The 19,686-nt window shown below is 43.0% G+C and overlaps 2 protein-coding genes across 2 annotated transcripts; one reads left to right on the top strand and one right to left on the bottom strand.

Moving 5' to 3' along the window:
* The first annotated feature begins 336 nt into the window (after window positions 1-336).
* On the top strand, window positions 337-9,231 carry Clec5a (C-type lectin domain containing 5A). Its single transcript, XM_075953629.1, has 6 exons — window positions 337-505; window positions 927-1,018; window positions 4,442-4,501; window positions 4,992-5,128; window positions 7,114-7,220; window positions 8,489-9,231. The coding sequence occupies exons 2-6, from the start codon at window positions 940-942 to the stop codon at window positions 8,601-8,603; spliced, it is 498 nt and encodes a 165-aa protein (XP_075809744.1). The 5' UTR covers window positions 337-505; window positions 927-939; the 3' UTR covers window positions 8,604-9,231.
* A 9,509-nt stretch (window positions 9,232-18,740) lies between these two features.
* Window positions 18,741-19,686, bottom strand: Or9a4 (olfactory receptor family 9 subfamily A member 4). Its single transcript, XM_075953846.1, is given in 4 exon segments — window positions 18,741-18,905; window positions 18,907-19,055; window positions 19,058-19,607; window positions 19,609-19,686. Coding segments are annotated over 4 exon segments (942 nt in total).

Genomic DNA, 19,686 nt, shown 5'->3' with positions numbered 1-19,686 from the left:
CAGATAAGACTAGGGCAGATTTAGTGCTAGTAAGAGATACAGAACCATCACACACATCCCAGGCACTAAGAGAATACCTAGCACATGGTTGAGCACCTAGAATACATGAGAGAAGGAATATGCAAGGTTTGTAAACTACATTAAGCAGTCACGCCTCATCCTAAGAGCAATTAGAAAGTCAACAGATGAAAGGGGGAGTCTGTGCTGAGGCATGTGGTTTCTCACATCCGTCTAGAAAGGTTGCCCTGATAGGAACCTTCCTCCTGCACAGCTAGAGCTTCCCTTCCCCTCTTTGCCCTGCCTGTTCCTTTGCCAAGAGCACTGAACAGAAAGAGGTGTTTGCTTGAAAATGCAGCTTGCACAGTGAGGTTGTGAACAAGGATGGTACCCATTGCCTGAGCAGGAGCCTATGCTCAGGAGACAAGGAACCCTGCTCACCACACAAGGATTAGCTGATCACAAAGCTTGATTTGTATGCCAAGCCAGACTTCCAGAGAGAGATCAGGTAAGTCTGTCTGTCTGTCTGCCTTCCTGCCTGCCTGTTCATCTGTCACATACCCCTGACACTTCACTTAAGGCTTCTATAAGTGAGATTAGCATTGCCAAACTATAAGCTTATAAGCAAGGGTCATTTTTAAGACTATATGTTGTTGAATTACAGAAGACTTTCATATTGGACAGGGTTTTTTAAACCACAAATGGAGACGCGGTTTATATCTAAGGCAAAAGTATACATGAAGGAGAAATAGCATGTCATGCTTTCTATCATTGCTCTGGACATGTCTGGGGCTCCTCCTTTCACCTGCCACCATAATGCCTGTCTTGAAGCCCTCCCTTGGGTACTCTGAAGAAGACACAAGGCTATGACAGGGAGAAAGCAGTTTCATCCCCAGATACTGATGATGTTGCTCTGGTCCTCCTCACAGAATTCCCATCATCATGAACTGGAACATGATCATCTCGGGGTTTATTATAGTAGTGATCAAAGTTGCTGGAATGACCGTATTTCTGCTATATTGTGAGTATTTGTGCGAGCCTTCTCCCCAGCATCCTTATTGTCAGAATGCCAGACTGAGTATAAAGGTTCAGTGCCCACGTACCTCCACGGTGTCCTTCCTCACTCTATCAGACACAGGGGTCAGGTTTACTGCTCTACAATGGAGATGCACAGCTGACTGGGTAAAAGGGTAGAGCCCTTACATGAAGCTTTTGGAAAATATGAACTAGAATATTTAGCATGCCTTTTTATTATTGCTATAATTTAAAAATTAATACTGTTCTAGTTCAACCCAATAAGGCTGTGTGAAGGGCTAATATAAAATTAAGATTTAACTGAGGGATGTGTGTCTGTGTGTGTGCCTGCACACATGTGTGTATATACAAATTCTTCTCAATAAATTTATTAGTAAAAGGAGCTTCAAAACCAAAGATTTAGCTCTGAAGTCAGGAAAAAACTGAAGGAGGAAGGAAATGTGAGCAAATGGCTACAGTTGGGTAAGCGGTATTTTCCTTGTGACCCAATTTTAATATGCAATGACTATCATGAGAGCAGAGGAGATCCACAAGTAGGTAAGCAAAGACAACAAAAATATACACAGTCCTCCATGAGGCAGAGAGCTCAGTGCTTCCTCCTGTGGTCACAGCTCCCTGGCATCCCCGGTGGCTCATTTGCTGCTGCTGCTGCTGCTGCTGCTGCTGCTGCTGCTGCTGCTGCTGCTGCTGCTGCTGCTGCTGCTGCTGCCGTTTGCAGCCACACTGAGGCTGAGCCACTAGCTGGTTTTCTTTGCAGTCCCACAGGTTTTTGGGAAGAGTAATGATGGCTTCATCCCCACGGAGAGCTACGGAACCACTAATGTGCAGAATGGTAATCTCCCTACTATCAAGCTGGATTCTAAGTCCCTAAGAAACTTATGCACAAATGCTCCACAAAGGTCCTCATCACCTTTTCAAGTGGGAAAATGAATAGCAAACCTATTGATACTGATTTTTATCTCCTACTGGTACTAGGGATCAAACCCAGGACCTTGCTTGGGAAAAACATAAGCTACACCCTTAGCCTCTGCTTGAAATATACAATGCTCAGTTTTCCTCCTGGGCCTGAGGATGGTCTGTGGGGGACTTCTGTAATGTGCTGTGGATGTGTTTCATAGAGTCATACAAGAATGGTTATAAAGAAACCAAGTTCTAGACAGGTGTGGTGGTGCAGACCTTTAATTCCAGCACTCGGGAGGCAGAGGCAGGAGGATCTCTGAGTTCTAGACTAGTCTGGTCTCCAGAGTGAGTTCCAGGACATCCAGAACTATACAGAGAAGCCCTATCTTGAAAAAAAAAGGTAAAAACAAAAAAGAAAGAGAGAGAGCAAAGAAAGAAAGGCAGGAAGGAAGGAAGAAAGAGAAACAAATTCCAGCATTAGGAGATGGTTCAGTTGGTAAAGTATCTGTCCCACAAGTATAAGACCCTGAGCTTGGATCTCCAGCACACTTGTAAAAGACAGGTGTTGCAGCAATGTCTGTAACCCCAGGTCTGGTGGATGGAGGCAGAGATGGGTTGATCCCTGATGCTCATTGACCAGTCAATCTAGCCAAATTAATAAATTCCAGGTTCAGAAAGAGACCTTGCCTTAACAAATGAGGTGGTCAAGGTCTGGAGAAGGCACCCAATGTCAACCTCTGGCCTCCTCACATATGCACACACAAGTGCACGCACACTCTCACACACATGTACATGCACCCACTAAAACATGTACGTACAACACACACACACACACACACACACACACACACACACACACACACAGAATTCTTGTTCCTAAAGAAGTCTAGGCATCCTTTCGTGTGCCAAACACTCTGCTAGAACAACTATGGGAGAATAAAACAGGTGAGTAACCCAGCCTCATGGATAAAACCAAAAGTTGAATGCCAGATGTTTCATACACAGAGGACAAGATGCTTCTTATTTTTTCTTTTTCTTTTCCTTTATTTATTTATTAAAGATTTCTGTCTCTTCCCCATCACCTCCTCCCATTTCCCTCCCCCTCCCCCAATCAAGTTCCCCTCCCTTGTCAGCCCATAGAGCTATCAGGGTTCCCTGCCCAGTGGGAAGTCCAAGGACCATCCACCTCCAGACAAGATGCTTCTAATCCCACTTCTTTTTTAAAAGATTTATTTATTTTTATGTGTATGAATGTTTTTACCTTCATATATATAGGTACACCGTGTGCATGTGTCACGTATAGATGCCAGAAAAGGACACCATATGCCCTGGAACTGGAGTTACAAGTGGTGTGTGCCAGCTTGTAGGTGCTGGGAATTCTGCCACCTCTCTAGCTCCAAGCTCACTTGTCTGCAAGAACTCTGTCACTGCCTCTAAAGATAAGGGTTACTGTTGATATCTTTAGCACCCAAAACCGCCATCTCTAATTAAAACAGTCTTTTATAATATTACAATGTCTCTGAGCTAGGGAATGTATTAAAGGGTGAATCCTTATGTCTGTTTCATCATTATTATTTTAAGCAACAACTTTATGTCTGGGTAAATGAAAGTAGTTTTAACCATAACCAACAAATAACCCGAGCCCCTGAGGGGAGATTTCAGCAGTCTATGGAGCCATTGTAGCTGTCTGTGCAGTCAGTGCTCTCAGAAAAAAAGATCCTCTTAGGGGCCCATCATTCCCCATACTTTGTATTTTAAAAGGCAAACTTCTTATGCTTAGAGAAATATCTAGAAGGTTACCTACCTCCTTATCTGCTGTAACTCTATGAATCTTGGATCTTCTTGTACTCAGTTACAATTCTTAGAGGAAATCCTAGTTGAGAAAAACATGTAAAAGCTGTCTGGAATTAAAGCTTTTTGTAGAGGGTTTGGACACCAGAAATAAAGAGAACAGCGCAGATGCTATGTCGAGCCTGAAATAAAAGTGCTTTCAACCGCTCTCTGGAGGTGACCATGTCCAGCGTGTATATGGGAGGAGTAAGAAACTTCTTGGGGTACTAGCCTCCTCTACCCCCACCCTCCTGTTTATTTTTGCCTCCTAGGCATTTCACATCACCTACCATGATAGGGAGAAGTGGGGTATAAAGTAGGACTTAGGCACCTAGCACAATAGACCACAGCAGTAGCCATATGGAAGCTTCAGAGAAGAAAAATTTCTCACAACTCTAGTTCAGAGGGACCAAGCCCCTTGTCTTCTCTATAGCATCTCTTTCGGGCCTTGCTTCCCTCGCTTCTTTCCCCCTTCCTTCCTTTCCACACACTCCCTTCCCAACTCCCAGCCTGCCCCAAACACTGGGATCTTCATCAAGAAAGATGATTTTTCTTTATACTTCTGGATCATCTTGAACATCTGGGATGCTTAGAAACAAACAGTCAGAGCTCAACAGCCCACACCTAATGGTTGTTGTGTTCATTGAATAGTAACCACCAGGCTTTCCTTTTATTTCAGTCTCACAGATCTTTGGGAGAAATAACGAAAGTATCATGCCCACAAGGAGCTATGGAACAGGTACAGTGCATAGTCCCTGCTTTCTCCCATCCCCTTGGTACACATAAGCTGGATTCTTTTGTTTTGTTTTGTTTTGTTTATTTGAGACAGGATTTTTCTGTGTATCCATGGCTGTTCTGGAACTTAGTGACGGCTCACACCGGTAGAATTTGCAGAAGGAAGCAGAGGCAGGAGGATCATAAGTTTGAGGCCAGCCTGGGTTGCACAAACTGGATTCTCAAGGAATTTTCCCATTGTCCCTCTCTTGCGGAACTTTTTTTCAAAGGGACCATGAAGAACTTCATGGTCATTCCCTCTATGTTAGGGGCCGGAAAACAGACTAGAGCGATAAAATTTCTTCCTGGATTGGGAAGTATTTATACTAGTAGTTACAAAGAAACCTATGCCCCATCATTTTGTGAGTCAGTCCCAGGGTTCCCACTCCAGACCACTAATTAGCATGTATTCATTCTGCTTCTCCCTCTGCTCCTTACTCCCCTAATCTCTCCAGCCTGCCCCAAAGACTGGGATCTTCACCAAGGGAGATGCTTCTTCTTCTCCACCTCTGAATCATCTTGGAATAACAGCAGGGATCACTGTGCAGCCAGAGGATCCACACTGGCAGTTGTCGACACACCAGAGAAACTGGTAACGACATTGGGAGGGTGTGATAAAATAGCCTGCCCGACGTCAGCTGCAGTTGGTGGAGTCTATGGGAAAACGTGAAGTGGGGATAGGATGCTGGCGAGAATTAGAGGCCTGCCTGGCTGGGGAGTTCATAGTCCTTGTTCTAAACCTGAGACTGGGAAATCCAGATCCTGTCGTCTTCCCATAAACTACAGTATCAGGTTTATGTATTAAAGATGAACCAGGACATTAAAAGTGCAAGGCTTGACCAAAGACCTAGTGAATGCAGAAGTGATGTAAGGATCAGAGACTTATAGGACTTATAGTGTGTAAAGTCACACACTATAAAGCTTGATGACCTAAGTTCAATCCCTGGGACTTGCATGTTTGCAGAAGCTCCCACAGGCGGTCCTCTGACCTCCATAAGTGCCACATGTATGTTCACACACATACATACATGCATACTCATAAACTACAAAAGCACACAGACACAAAAGAAATATTACAGAATACTTTATGAGAAGTTCATGTATATAGTAAAGGAGGAAGATATGCATTACTCATGATAGTAATGTGTCATCTCAGTGTGCATAAGAAAAAAGATAAATTAATATAATTAAAACAAAGAACTGGGTCCCAGAGTTTACAGTTCACCTTTGTGAAAATGAGAGTAGATGAATGCTTTGTCGCAGCTTTGTTTACTGCATTCCATTAGCTTGTGGCTGCCATATTTTATGCATAGGCAATGAAGAAATTAAAGAAAAGTAATGGTTAGTGTGTGTGTGTGTGTGTGTGTGTGTGTGTGTGTGTGTGTTTATGTGGGCACAAATGTGCCACAGCAGAAAGTCAGAGAACCACCTCACCTTCCACCTTGCATGAGACAAGGTGCCTTGTTATTCACAACCGCATAACTAGATTAGCTGCTCCCCTCCCCCAGCCTTCCAGGGATTCTCCCCTTCCTGCCTCTCATCTTGCCATGGGAGCGCTGGGAAAACAAATGGTCACTATGACATCAGGCTTTCCCATGGGTTCTGGGAATCTGACCTCAAATTGCCACACTTACACAGCAAACGTTCCACCAACGGATACATCTCCTTAGCCAAAATAAAAATTATTTGATCATCATATACTTAAACAATAGAACATTAAATTCATCATACTCATTTTACTTACAGTTGCCTCTCTTCAAATCTTAGCAATGATTGGATGTTGGGCACTAAACACTATTCATGTTTTCCTCCCCTATCCTAGCTTCTCAAAAATCATCCTGTGGTCGGGCAGAATTTTCTAGGGAGCCAACCCTTGATAGATGACCAAGGTCAGAGATTAGGATCCCACGAAGTCTCTAGGGTAAAGCACCCAAGTGGAAAGCAATATGTTTTCCGGTAGAAAATCGGGAAGAAAAGAGGGGCAGGGGATGGGGAAAGAAAACAGGGGCTGGAGAGAAGAGAACAAGAAGAATTGATCCCTCTGTTTCCTCTAATCACTATTTAAGTTTTGGTGCGTCCAATGTTCACCGCCCCCCTCCGCAGCTTCTACTGCAGAGTGACACAGACAAAGATCACACTGATGGTTTTCTGATAACTCTCAACACATTTTTCCACTTGATTAAACTTAATTGGGGATGTGAAATTTTCTGGAGTGATGAAAATCCCACAAAGAGAGGCATTCCAGACATGAGATGTGTACATGAAGTGGCCTGGTTTTGACTGTGGTGCCCTCCTTTCCCACACCTTCTGGGCAATACTGACATCACAGCGCATTTATCAGTGATGCAAATTCTTCATCCTTAGCTCTTCTGCACCGCAGGCCAAGCAGTCTGTCTGGTCCAGATATCCAGGTGATCTTACGTCCGACCAAGTTTCGGAACTTCCCCAGGGAACAGTCAGTGATACCAGGGTCCAATCCCCAGGAGCCTTCCTGGTTCCCAGAACCAGAGCCACCATCAACTACCAGCTCAGCACTGAAGAACTCACTGATGAGCCGCTTCTTGTTTTAACTTCTAGAAGTATCTTCAGGACATAGCCGATGCCGAGAAGTACTTTGTTGGTTTGACACGTCAGCCGGGAGGAAAAAGGTGGCGCTGGGTCAACAACTCTGCGTTCAATGGCAAGTACGTGAACACCCTGCGTTTGTTTCCCTAGGGATTTTTACATAAGAAGACTAAACCTGAGAGTCACACTGAGACAGCTCAAAGGATTAGACTAGACTCTGTTCTGTTTTCCTAGCTGTTTCCAACCCACTCCCTGCCTATTTAGCCTATTTATTATAGGAAATAGTCAAACATTTTGCATAATATAAAAGTAGAAGAAAAAATATTAGAATATTATTCCTATAATAAATTATCTTCTGCAAACTGACCCACATGCATAGCTGCTGCTGCACCCCATATATTTCATAGGTCATTAAACTATATATCTTACCATTTCCCCCGATATAGTTCCTGTATCTAGAGAAAGTTTACTATATACCTATATCCTACCTATACCTTAAGGTTGGCCTGTATCTCTCAAGAACTATCATTGGGGAATCATTTGGAGTCCACCTTTAGAGGAGGCTATACTATTTCCAGTTTTCATATGGAAATACTGAGCTGGACAAGGAGCAAGCCAGGTCCCCGGCCTGCAAGTGGATTTCCTTACAGAGAGGAAAAAAATAATATGTACTCACTGCCTCCTAAATATCAGGCACTATGCTGCGCTAAGCACACGCATGGATCATTTCTCCGTATTCACCAGGATGCCATGGAGAAAGTTTCTATTACTCCCAAGTAGTTGAATTGGGTATGAGTGTTGAAATGAGTATAAAATGTGTTGAATTTCACGCAGCAGCAGGATAGAGCCACAGTTTGATTTCATGGATCATTGAGCCCAAATCTCATGCCACTTTTTCATGAAATGAGACTCTACAGTCAGGCCAAAAGGATCCAAATGCCAGAAAGAAAGTAGAAGGCCAACGGCTTGCCTCCACCAAGGTTTTCCTAGAGCTAGCTCCCATTCAGTAAAGGAAGAAAAATCTCTTTCCTCCTTTCTTGGGCCTTCCTGTTATAAACATGCAATCAATACTGAAAGATGGTTTTGGACGGTGTGACACTGCCCCTCAAAGTTTTGAAATACTTCCAACCTTATATGAACAAGTTAGACCTAGATTCTTGGAATCCATGAATGCTCACAGGAGAGTTGAGAGGAAGCAGTGGGTACGGGACTGGACTGGAGAAGATGTATGGAGAGGAAGGGCTCTAAGTTGGGAAGAAAGGAGGGTGTGTGGTTACATGAGGCTGCATCTCCTCCATGCACAACTCCCATGTGACCCTCACCTCACTAGCAATCAAAGAGAAAACTGAAACCAGGAGCCTTAACCATGCTTTCTCTACTCATTTAGTGTTACGAATGAGAATCAGAACTTCCACTGCGTCACTATAGGCCTGACAAAGACATTTGATGCTGCATCATGTGACATCAGCTACCGCTGGATCTGTGAGAGGACTCCCAGATGATCATGGGTCTCTACAACAACAGCAAATATATGTCTACAAAAACAGCAAAAGAGATTACTTGCAACTGAAACTAGCCCAGAAAATACAAAACATCCAAGACTGTGCCCATCTCCCATAGGCTGCTGGTCGAGCTTCCCGATAAATCCTCGGGGTCAATAAGCTATTCCCTTTCACACGCACCTTCACACAACAGGAGAATTCCTGCTCTACTCCCGGCACTCCCCAAGACCACACTTGCTGTGCGAGGGGACTGGATTCCAGTCATCTCAGTATGCAGAGCCAGTTTTCTGGAGATAAAATTGATGCAGAAATGAAATCTATTTCTGAGGAGTTGAGCATTTTGACTGACCAATGGGGCTTTGCCTGTAGACAGGCTCTATTTCATTCTTTGAGCACATGTCTGTGCTACTGAGAAGAAACTGCAAGCAGAAGAGATGAGGCCTGTGAGAAGGCAGTGTGGGTAGAAGATAAACTCAGCTTCACGACCTCCTCTACTCTCAGAAGTCTCCATTCCTATATTCCTCCCTAGAAGCTAAGGAAGAAGAAGCCTTCCTCTGTCTGAATTGAGACCAAGGCTCTCGGGAGGATCTCTACAGTTCAACTTGGAGCTGAAAAAACATTGTGGGAATGAAGAGGTTTTGTATAAGACAGAAAAGAGGAGGGGAAGGGAAAGGGAGGGAAAAGAAGGGGAGAGGAGGAGAGGAGAAAGAAGGGAGAAGGGAGGAAAGAAAGGGGATGGGCAGGAGAGACAGGGAGAGGAGGGTGATTGAAAAATATTCTATTATGACATAACTCCTTTTCTTTACAAGAAAGGGCAAAATGGAGACAAATGGAAATCCTGAGAGATGAAGTAGGGGGCTTGTTTGATCACTATGAAAGAAAGAGAAGAAAAATATTTTAAAAAAAGGTTCAATCTTCTTAACTGATCTCTGTGTTCACAACGAGATAGCAGCTCTTTATGAACCTAAAGTTATCAGAAGCAATGCATTGGTTGAGTAACAAGAAGCCTATAGAAAAGCTGAAGGAATTGAAGACACCCAACAACTCAGCATTTGCAACTAACAGTGATGTGTACATGTGCTACTAGTTAAAAGAAATTATAAATTCTATTATTACAAATACTGTTTTCTTTCTAATTTCTAGATTTCATAGTTGCTAATGTGCCAGGAGATTTGCAATTTTAATGAGGTAATGCTATTATTTCTATTTAATGAGATAATACTATTATCGCTAATGCTATTATCACTAGCTATTAAAACCCACTTGAAGGAGGTCATCAGAAGTAATCTGGTGGGTGCTGGAATTATGCTTGTACCCTGTGGAGCTACAGTTCTCTGGTGTTCTTAACACGTAGATGTCACAGAGCGGGGAGGGGCTGAGTCTATGGTAGAGAGAATAAGTAACTGGATTCTAACTGGAGGTAAGCCCCAGAACCCAGACACCAGAAAGGAAATCTTGATCCACTTTGAGAAAAGAGAACTTCCATTGCCACACTTCCTGTCTTATGATAAAACAGTTGCAGACTATTGAGGCCAGGAAATGAGGACATCTCATGATTTCTGTGGTTGAAGCCTGAATTCCCGCAAGACGGGGGAGGGGGTGTTACTCCTACGCAGGTTCTTAATGAAGCTTGAGCAGGGACTGGAGTGAGAAAGAGGATATTAAGGGACTCTGTGAGTGTTGTTTTAATTACTGGGGAAGGGCTCATGAAGGGTAGATAGATGTAGCCCTTACTAGGGAACAGTGATGCAGGTTTTCAAATGGATTTAGTAAGCCATTTGGGTTGGAGTTTTGACTTTGCTTCTGATACACTTTCCTTACACACTTCTTTAATGTCTGACACAGCTTGTATATTGTCTTCACAGCTTTATTGGGGCAGAAGTAGCATGTCAGAACATTCACCCATTTGAGATGTACAATTCAATGGGCCTGGTACGTTCACAGTAGTTTGCAGCCACCACCTCAAAGAAATCCTGTACACGCTAGCTAGCTATAGTTACGTCATCTTCGTGTTACTCTCAGCCCTTTGGAACCACTTCTCTACTTCCTGTCTCTATAAAGTTCCTTATTCTGGGTTTCATCTGAAGACAATCATACAGTGTATAATTTTCTTTCTTACTGACTTCCTCTGCTTATAATAAGGTTTTTAATATTCACCCACGTATTTCAGCAGGCAACAGTGTTCTAGCCTGGATCTGGAATACCCCCCATATGTCTGTATCAAAGACTTGTTCCCTGAGAGTGTGATATTTGAAGGTGAGAGAACCTTTAAGAGGATCTGGAAACTTTAAGACTCCTGGAATGTATTTATGACCCTGAGAGTGTGCCCTCTATAGGGCATGGACAACCTTCAGCCCTTTCATCTTCCCTTTCGCTCCCAAGCCAGGAGTGGTTTTCCTCCATTGTGTACTTCTAACACAGTGTGTGCCCTCTCCACAGGACCAATAGCAATGAGGCCAATTGATTATGGATTGAAATCTCCAAAACCCTTTTGATAAGTTATTTATCTCAGGTATTTGTTCCAATGGTGTAAAGCTTGTTATCACAACCTGTATTTCATTCTATGAAAAAATTGTTTATTTCTGCATCCACTGGGTAATCCTTAAGCTTTCCCATCTGTCAAATACTAACTATTACAAACATTCACTTCTCAAGTATACACCTAGGAGAGTGATTGCTAGCTCTTGCAGTTCTAGGAAGCATCTTCTATTTTTCAAAAGCTCCTGAAAAAATTGCATCTTTCCTTCTGTAATATATATATGAACTCTTAACAATTTTGTATCCTTGCCAACATATGCTGTTATCTGTCTACCTTGGTTTATGTGAATGACTTTCCATAGTGACTTGATTTGTATTTGATTGCCATTCGTCATCTGATAAAGAATTGGAAGCACCTTTCATGGACATATCACACTTTTCAGTTAAAGACTTGAGGAAGAGATATGGTCATATCAACACACACCTTATTCTCTTAACATTGCTGAGCTCTCAGCTTCTATGTTAAGATCTAAAAACATCTCCATACTTGTGGTTTTATGCCATATTAAAGATGAAATCCAGGGTTTTGTACATTCTAGGCTACCATTTGCCAATAAACTACAACTTCCTTGATTTTTATTTATTTATTTTTTTATTGAGAGAAGGAAGACAAAAAAAAACAAGTTTCCACCTCCTCCCAGCCTCCCATTTCCCTCCCCCTCCTCCCACCCTTCTCCCCCTCCTCCCACCCTTCTCTCCCTCCTCCCACTCCTCTCCCCCTCCCTCTCCAGTCCAAAGAGCAGTCAGGGTTCCCTGCCCTGTGGTAAGTCCTTGGTCCTCCCACCTCCGTCCATATCTAGGAAGGTGAACATCCAAACTGGCTAGGCTCCCACAAAGCCAGCACATTGCGTAGGATCAAAACCCCATGCCATTGTCCTTGGCTTCTCATCAGCCCTCATTATTCGCCATGTTCAGAGAGTCCAGTTTTAACCCATGCTTTTTCAGTCACAGTCCAGCTGGCCTTGGTGAGCTCCCAATAGATCAGCCCCACTGTCTCAGTGGGTGGATGCACCCCTCGTGGTCCCAACTTCTTTGCTCATGTTCTCCCTCCTTCTGCTCCTCATTGGGACCTTGGGAGCTCAGTCCAGTGTGGGTCTCTGTCTCTATCTCCATCCATCACCAGATAAAGGTTCTATGATGATATGCAAGATATTCATCAGTATTGCAATAGGCTAGGGTCATCTCAGGTTCCCTATCCTCAGCTGCCCAAGGAACTAACTGGGGACCTCGGCTTGGGCACCTGGGAGCCACTCTAGGTTCAAGTCTCTTGCCAACCCTAAGGTGGCTCCCTTAACTAAGAATTGTGCTTCCGTGCTCCCCTATCCAACCTTCCCTTATCCCAATCCTCCTTTTTCCCCAAGTTCCCCCCATCCTCCCCTTCTCCCTTTTCTCTCCCCATCTTCCCTAACCCCCATCCCACCCCAACCCCAAGATCCCAATTTTCTCCCCGGCAATTTTGTCTACTTCCCATAGCCAAGAGGGTAACTATATGTTTTTCCTTTGGTTCATCTTCTTACCTTGATTTTTTAAGTAATTTTTATATAAAAACTTTCGTGTAAATAAGAACATCACACACCATGATTAACAAGACCCTAGATCTATACCATTTAACAAATTTATGTATATTTAGAATTGGTATTTGAAGTGAAAGCTGTGGGGCTTTACATTAAATTTTACACTTTCAATAATAAATGTATTTTAAGCACTTATCCACCACTCAAGCCAAAAAAAAATGACAGAATTAGAACTTTACAATTAGAAAGACAAGTAATTTTACATCCTCTTGTGACTTCCCCATCATCCTCTTTCATAGCTCCTTTGTTTTAAGCCAGGCTATTACTGCACAGTTCAAGCCAGCCTAGAAATCACTATGTAACCCAGCACAGCTTCGGGCCTCTTCCATCTGCCTGCTGAGTGTTGGCATTGCAGCTATGCATCCAAACAGCTCCAAATGTCATACTTTGACTTCAAGACGATTTAACCAAATCTCTTCTTATTTGGACAAATTGTGTGATGAAGATCTTGGGCCTGCAGCATATATTAAGGATAGAAGTGTGATTTAGTACATCCTTTATGACAAATAAGGAAGATTCGATTATTTTATTTTGCGTAGTAATTAGTATATGTACGCAGAAATGAATAGAATATTTAAAGGTGCACAGTGCCAGGTCTTCCCTTCCCTTCATTGCCATACTTTCAGGACAATTATTTATCACTTCCCTACGATGCCATTCACAGCAACTGTGAATACATGGCCACTGATACTCAGTACACTCTGGTTTCTCACTGAAGAATATGTGACTCATAACTTTTCTAATCGTTGCATGAAGAACATCTTTGTTTTGGCATCTTCATAAAATCCACTGAATAGCAGAAATATTGTTTAACTAGCTCCCTATGGATACCCCACACAACATCAGTGTGTAGTTTTTTTGAAATACTTCACTGGATTACTTTACAAGGTAGCCATGAAACCCTCCCTCCCCCCAAAAATGGAAACAATGATTAAGATCAGGGTGGGGCTGACAGGAAGAAGGAAGTTGAGCAATGCTGGACACAAAAAGTGAGAGCAACACTGACTGCAGAAAGGTGGAAACCTCATGGAAAACTTTCTTGTTTTATTTGTTAGTTTGTAATTAAGCTGGAACAGCCAAGAGAGGAACACAGAGATGGCTGGAGAAGGGCAGCCAGAGAGGATGAACAAATGAAGCAGAACAAAAGCAAAGAAGACCTTCTAGACCTGGAAAAGACTGAAGACTGAGAATCCCAGAGAGGGGACAAGGGCTGCCTCTTCTTCTGTTCCCTGCACTGCACCCCTTAGTCCAGGGCCATGGAAAGCCCAGCTCCCACCTCATTCTAGATCACAGAACACAGCTCCATCACCCAGATCCTTTGTGGCAGCAGGAAGGTAGGGGTGATGATGTAAAAGCTGAAACCTCAAGATAGCTTTCCAATCAGAGAGGCGACTGCTGTCTCAGGTAGTCCGTATGTCTAGGAATAAACTCAAACTGGACTATGGGAGGATTTCTGGTGGTAAGATAAAGGCCAGCATGTTCTTAGTTGTTTTTGGTGCCATCTTTTGGTTCTTTTAAGGGCCCCACCACCCAGCTTCCAAATAAATCACACGCAGAGGCTTACTTTTAGTTATGAATGTCTGACCTTAACTTGGCTTGTTTCTGGCCAGCTTTTCTTAAATTAACCCATCCACCTTTTTTCTCTGGAATTTTATCTTTCTTACTTCTGTATATCTTACTTTGCTTCTTACTCCGTGGCTGGTTGGCTGGCTGGCTGGCTGGCTGGCTGGCTGGCTGGCTGGCTGGCTGTCTTAGCTGGCTGTCTTAGCTGGCTGGCTGACTGGGTGGGTGGGTGACTGGGTGGGTGGGTAGGTGGCTGGCTGGCTGACTGGGTGGGTGGGTGACTGGGTGGGTGGGTGGGTGCCAGGCTGGTTGGCTGGCTGGCTGGCTGGCTAGCTGGCTGGCTGACTGGGTGGGTGGGTGGGTGCCTGGCCCCTGAAGTTCTCCTCTCCTTGTTCTCTTTCTGCTCCTCTCTTCCTTGTTTCTCTTTCTGTTTATTCTCTCTGCCTGCCAGCCCCACCTATCCTTTCTCCTGCCTCACTATTGGCCATTCAGCTCATTATTAGCCCATCAGGTGTTTTAGACAGGCAAAGAATCACAGCTTCACAGAGTTTAACAAATGCAACATAAACAAAAGTCGCACACCTTAAAATAATATTCCCCAACATTTCCCCTTTTTTTCTCTTGAAACAAATAAGAACAATTACTAAGTAAAGATTACATTCACAATATACTGAATTCCAATTCATTTGTGTCTGGTAAATTTTAAAAAAAATAATCCATAATCTATCTTATTTTAGTAAATCCAAAATTTTTACCTAACTCACTTTCTATCACATCTAAGGAAAACTGCAACTATAATAATTATCTAGCCTTCAACTCCTTCAAAGGCCCCAGTGTGCATTGCAAACTACTTCCAAAAGCTCTAGAAATGACAGAGACATCTGACTGCCTGGACAATCGCCCAAAGTTCCTGTGCAATGCTGAGGCATCCATCTTTAGTCTACAGGCCCATAATATCTGGCAGACTTTTCAGTGAAGCAGGAAATTTGAAAAACGCTCCCACTTATATTGGCAGTTTGTCAACCACTTTCCTCCATGCCCTGCAGAATGTCTGTCTGTTTTTTCTACGAAGCAGAAACCCTGACGACCGTGCCACCTTGTTTTGGCAAAATTCAATGGTCACTTTCCGGTGGGTCCTGCTAGTCCAGTTTATACAACATTCTGTCAAGCAGGTCAGGCAAATGCAGCTTCTTGCTCAAATGACTAGCTAGCCTTGCCACATTGAAAGCAAACTCCATAAGGAGTTTCTTTGATGCCCATCATCTCTAAAGTAAATTGGTGTTGCCATGAGCAGATGTGTCTCACTGTCATGAAAAGTCCTAAGTTAACAAAATATTTTAAATGTCATATGCCATAGGTCTTTGAAGTGTTTGAAGACCATTTATCTATCTAAAATATAACTCTATGTTTATGAATATATCTATTGTAGATAAAATGATCTAGAAAACATACCTAACATATCTGCAAATTTGGTTGCTATTAATGACGAACCATTAACCTATGTTTCCTGATTATTCTATGTAGTTCATAATAACTGCTTTTGAAAACTAAAATTTCACCCTACACTTGCAAATGAAATGAACTGCATAGGCACAATACTTTAAACAAAAAATAGAAACATGCATACATATTTTAACAAAAATAATTTAAATTGTAATCAATATACAAAAATCCTTTTAACAAGAGTAGAAACATATATACAGTGTTGTGACAAAAGTGACCTTGAATTTGTATCAATATGCAAAAGTTCTTTAAACAAGAGCAAAGACATATATACAGCATAACAAAATTGATTTTGAATTTGTATCCATATACCAAAATTCATGCCAATGCAAAATGTCTGAGATTAATAGTTATCTTTTTAACCTATATTCCAATATTCACCTAGAGTATAACAAACATACATCCATGACCCACAAGATAACCAAAGACCACCCACACCATCTTTTCTCTTGGGAATATAGGCACAGTCCTCTCCATATTGCTTCCTGCTGGCTGTTGATGAAGACATCCCCAAGGGTCCCTGAGAAAAATTTGATCGAATAACCAAGTTCTGGGAAGATCAGTTATAACCTTTGTTGATAGATACCAAGTGTCAAGATTCAAGAGCTCGGCCTTGATCAAACCAGATCCAAATCAGCTTGGAATGAATCTACAGCCTCTTGTTCCGGTGAAGGCAAAAGCAAAACCACTTCTCCAACGCATTTTTTATTTCCATTTGACAAATACATTTCTTGACATTTTAAAAGTTAAGGCATCCTTAAAACATCTAGGCTTGTTTATTTCCACAGTCCCTCTTTCAGTGCCAGATTTCTTAGCAGCTGTCCTTTGCTTTTCAGCAATCAAAAAATTCAGAATTGACACAGTAGCATACAGGATCCAGACTCCCTGTGAATTTTCCATCTTTACATGACGTTTTTCTTTTACATTACTTACCGTCTCTAAAGACTTTAATTCATCATTTTTAATCTATTTCTTTCTATGACTGCCTATACCTATTTTCTTTCTTTCTTAAACCTACACACACTGTAAAACACACTGGAACCTGTTTAGAGGTTTTTTCCATCTGAACCTCTCTTACTGCCTATCTTTTTTTTTTTTTTTTTTTTGGCACAAGCAAACTTTAGACTGTTCAGCACCTGGATTCCCTGGGGGCTCTATAGGCCGGCTCAGTGCACTCTCAGGTCAGTCGTGAGAGCCAACCCCAAAGCTTACCAGGGTCAGAGGTGTGTGATCAGCAACTACATTCTATCCCCCAGAGCTCTAGAATGCCGATACCTGCCTGTGGCAGGGATTTTTTTTTTTTACTTAGTTTTTGTTTCTAGTCATCCTGGAAAATGCTGTTTAAGTGCTCTGCTTGCGACAGGGTTTCTTCAAGGAAGCATATCTTTTTTTTTTTAAGCTTTCTCAGGCTCTACGTGGAAATACAGCCCGACGTCGGTACGCCAAAATGTCGTGGTTATTTCCTCTTAGTTCCATTGCTCCTTTGCTCTTTTGGGGGACTGTTATTCAGCTCCCCAATAAATCATGCATGGAGACGTATTATTACTTATAAAAGCCCGTTCTTAGTTTGGTTTGTTCCTTGCCAGCTCTTCTTAACTTAAATTATCCCAACTACCTTTTGCCTCTGAGCTATTTCCTTTTCTTACTTCTCTGTATCTTACTTTCCTTCTTACTCTGTGGGCTGACTGGATGGCTGGCCCCTGACGTCCTCCTCTCCTTGTTCTTTTGCTCCTCTTTTCTTCGTTTCTCCTTCTACTTATACTCTCTGTCTGCCAGCCCTGCCTATCCTTGCTTCTGCCTTGCTACTAGCTGGTCAGCTCTTTATTAGAGCACCAAGATGTTTTGGACAGGCAAAGAATCACAGCTTCACAGAGTTAAACAGATGCAACATAAACGGAAGCGACACACCTGGAAATAACATTCTGCAACACCACCATTCCCATCTGCCGAAAGAAGCCATTAGTCTTTACCTCTTGCAGAAGGAGCGCATGGCTACCTGGGGCTGTCTGTGGAGCCCATGCTGGCCACCAGGTCCCCTCAGTCTCTATTCTCAAGTACGTCCTGTACATTTCAAAGTCTCCTGGCCCTTTCCTCTCCTGAGCTACTCTGCCTCCTCATAGCCACATGGTTTATTCACACCAAACATACATCCTCAGACTATCTCTTGCTCTCTTGCTAGCCTCACTATTCTCTCTTGTTATGCTCTATTCTCTGTCTCTTGCTGTCTCCACTGTGTTCCCCTGGCTCCACTAGCCCTGGTCATATCCAGTCTGTTCTCTTTTCTCTGTGCTCTGGACTCTTCAAGATGTCTCTAGATATTTTCTTATTCATAATAAAAATCCCCCTAATAAGGAAACAGTCATCGCAACAGTTTCTTTACTGTGTTCCCTTGCATGTAGTGACAATGGTTTTGAAATGTCCCATCAAAAGCAGGGCAGATACACAGATGAACCCACAGGTACTGCAACAGTAGGCATAAGACCTATCCAAGTGCAAGCCTGAAAAAAAAATCCCAGTTGTGAAGGAGGGGAAGTGAGCACAAACTCCCAATCCTACCCAAGAAGCCATTTGCAATTAACAGCTTCTGGGAGAGGGAAAATGGATTCTCTACAATGGAGTGACACTCGGTGTATCAACCACTCTCTGCAGCAGGTCCCATGCTTGGGAGCAGATGACCACCACAACTACGGCCCACTGGGTTTAATGGAACTTTAATTTGGGGGTTTGTTTTTTTGTTTTGTTTTAAAGAGAGAAAAAAAAACACAAAGTTGGATGGGTAGGGAAGAGAGAGGACCCGAGAGGAAAAGAGTCTGATGAAAAAAATACAGTCACACCTTAAAGCCTCTGAACACAGATGATTTGATCATGATAGTGATTATGATGCCACTCAGAGCTGTTCTCGGATTACTCTAGCAATCTCAGTGTGTGTTTAGCCAGAAAAAAAGGCCTCAGGGCGGGGCTAACTCTTGAATAACTGGTAGCAGCGTTCCCCTCCATCCCGGAGGGCTGCTATGACTTTGTCATTACGGAGCGTGAAGATGAAAGGGTTGAGGAACGGAGTTACGATGGAAATCATCACGGAAACCACTCTGTTGTAATCAGATGCCTGAGTTTGCTTGGGTTTTCACATACAGGAACAAGCAGCAGCGGTAGCCAATCACAATACAGGTGAAGTGGGAGGCACAGGTAGAAAAGGCTTTCCTCCGGCCAGAGGCTGAGGGAATTTTGAGGATGGTGGAGATGATGTAGGTGTAGGAGACAATGGTAGATACCGAGAACCAAAGAAAACAAAAACAGCCATTAAAAAGAGGATAAACTCTAGGAAAATAGTGTTATTGCAGGGTAATTTGAGCAACTGCTCTCGGTCACAGAAGAAATTGTCTACCACGTTTGATTTGCGGTAGGTAAGGTGAAATGTGGCATTAACTGGCCAGATTCGATAAAGGAACCCAAATAACCATGACACAGTTACCACGGCGCTGCAGGTTCGGCTGCTCATGATGATGTTGTACCTCAAAGGGTGGCAGACAGCCACATAACGGTCCACAGCTATCGCTCCGAGCAAGGAAAACTCCGTGGTCCTCTGGGCAAGTTGCGGAAAGAGTTGTACAACACATTCAGCCACAGATATTGCCTCCATGCCGGAGAGCAGCAGCCCCCAAAGCATCACGGGAACAATAATGGTTGTGAGCAGGATCTCCGGGGTAGAGAGGTGAACCAGGAAGAAACACATGGGGAATTGCAGGCGTTTATCAACACAGACGATCAGGAAGATGACTGTGTTCCCTACTAGGGACACTAAGTAGAAGAAGCAGAAGGTAGCAAAAAAGGATGTGGCGCAGCTTTTCAGAGCCAGGGAAAACAACAAGATAAAACCCAGTGGCACTAGTGCAATTCCCCAACAT

Source organism: Microtus pennsylvanicus, chromosome 19 (genome assembly GCF_037038515.1).
Source record: "Microtus pennsylvanicus isolate mMicPen1 chromosome 19, mMicPen1.hap1, whole genome shotgun sequence".
Lineage (NCBI taxonomy): Eukaryota > Metazoa > Chordata > Mammalia > Rodentia > Cricetidae > Microtus > Microtus pennsylvanicus.
This window is presented reverse-complemented; position numbering and strand designations above follow the sequence as displayed.

Excerpts from the sequence above, each read along its gene's own strand:
- Clec5a (XM_075953629.1), top strand. The coding sequence starts at position 940 with ATGAACTGGAACATGATCATCTCGGGGTTTATTATAGTAGTGATCAAA. Across the intron at positions 1,019-4,441 it reads GACCGTATTTCTGCTATATT|TCTCACAGATCTTTGGGAGA; the intron begins GTGAGTATTTGT and ends CTTTTATTTCAG. Across the intron at positions 7,221-8,488 it reads AACTCTGCGTTCAATGGCAA|TGTTACGAATGAGAATCAGA; the intron begins GTACGTGAACAC and ends CTACTCATTTAG.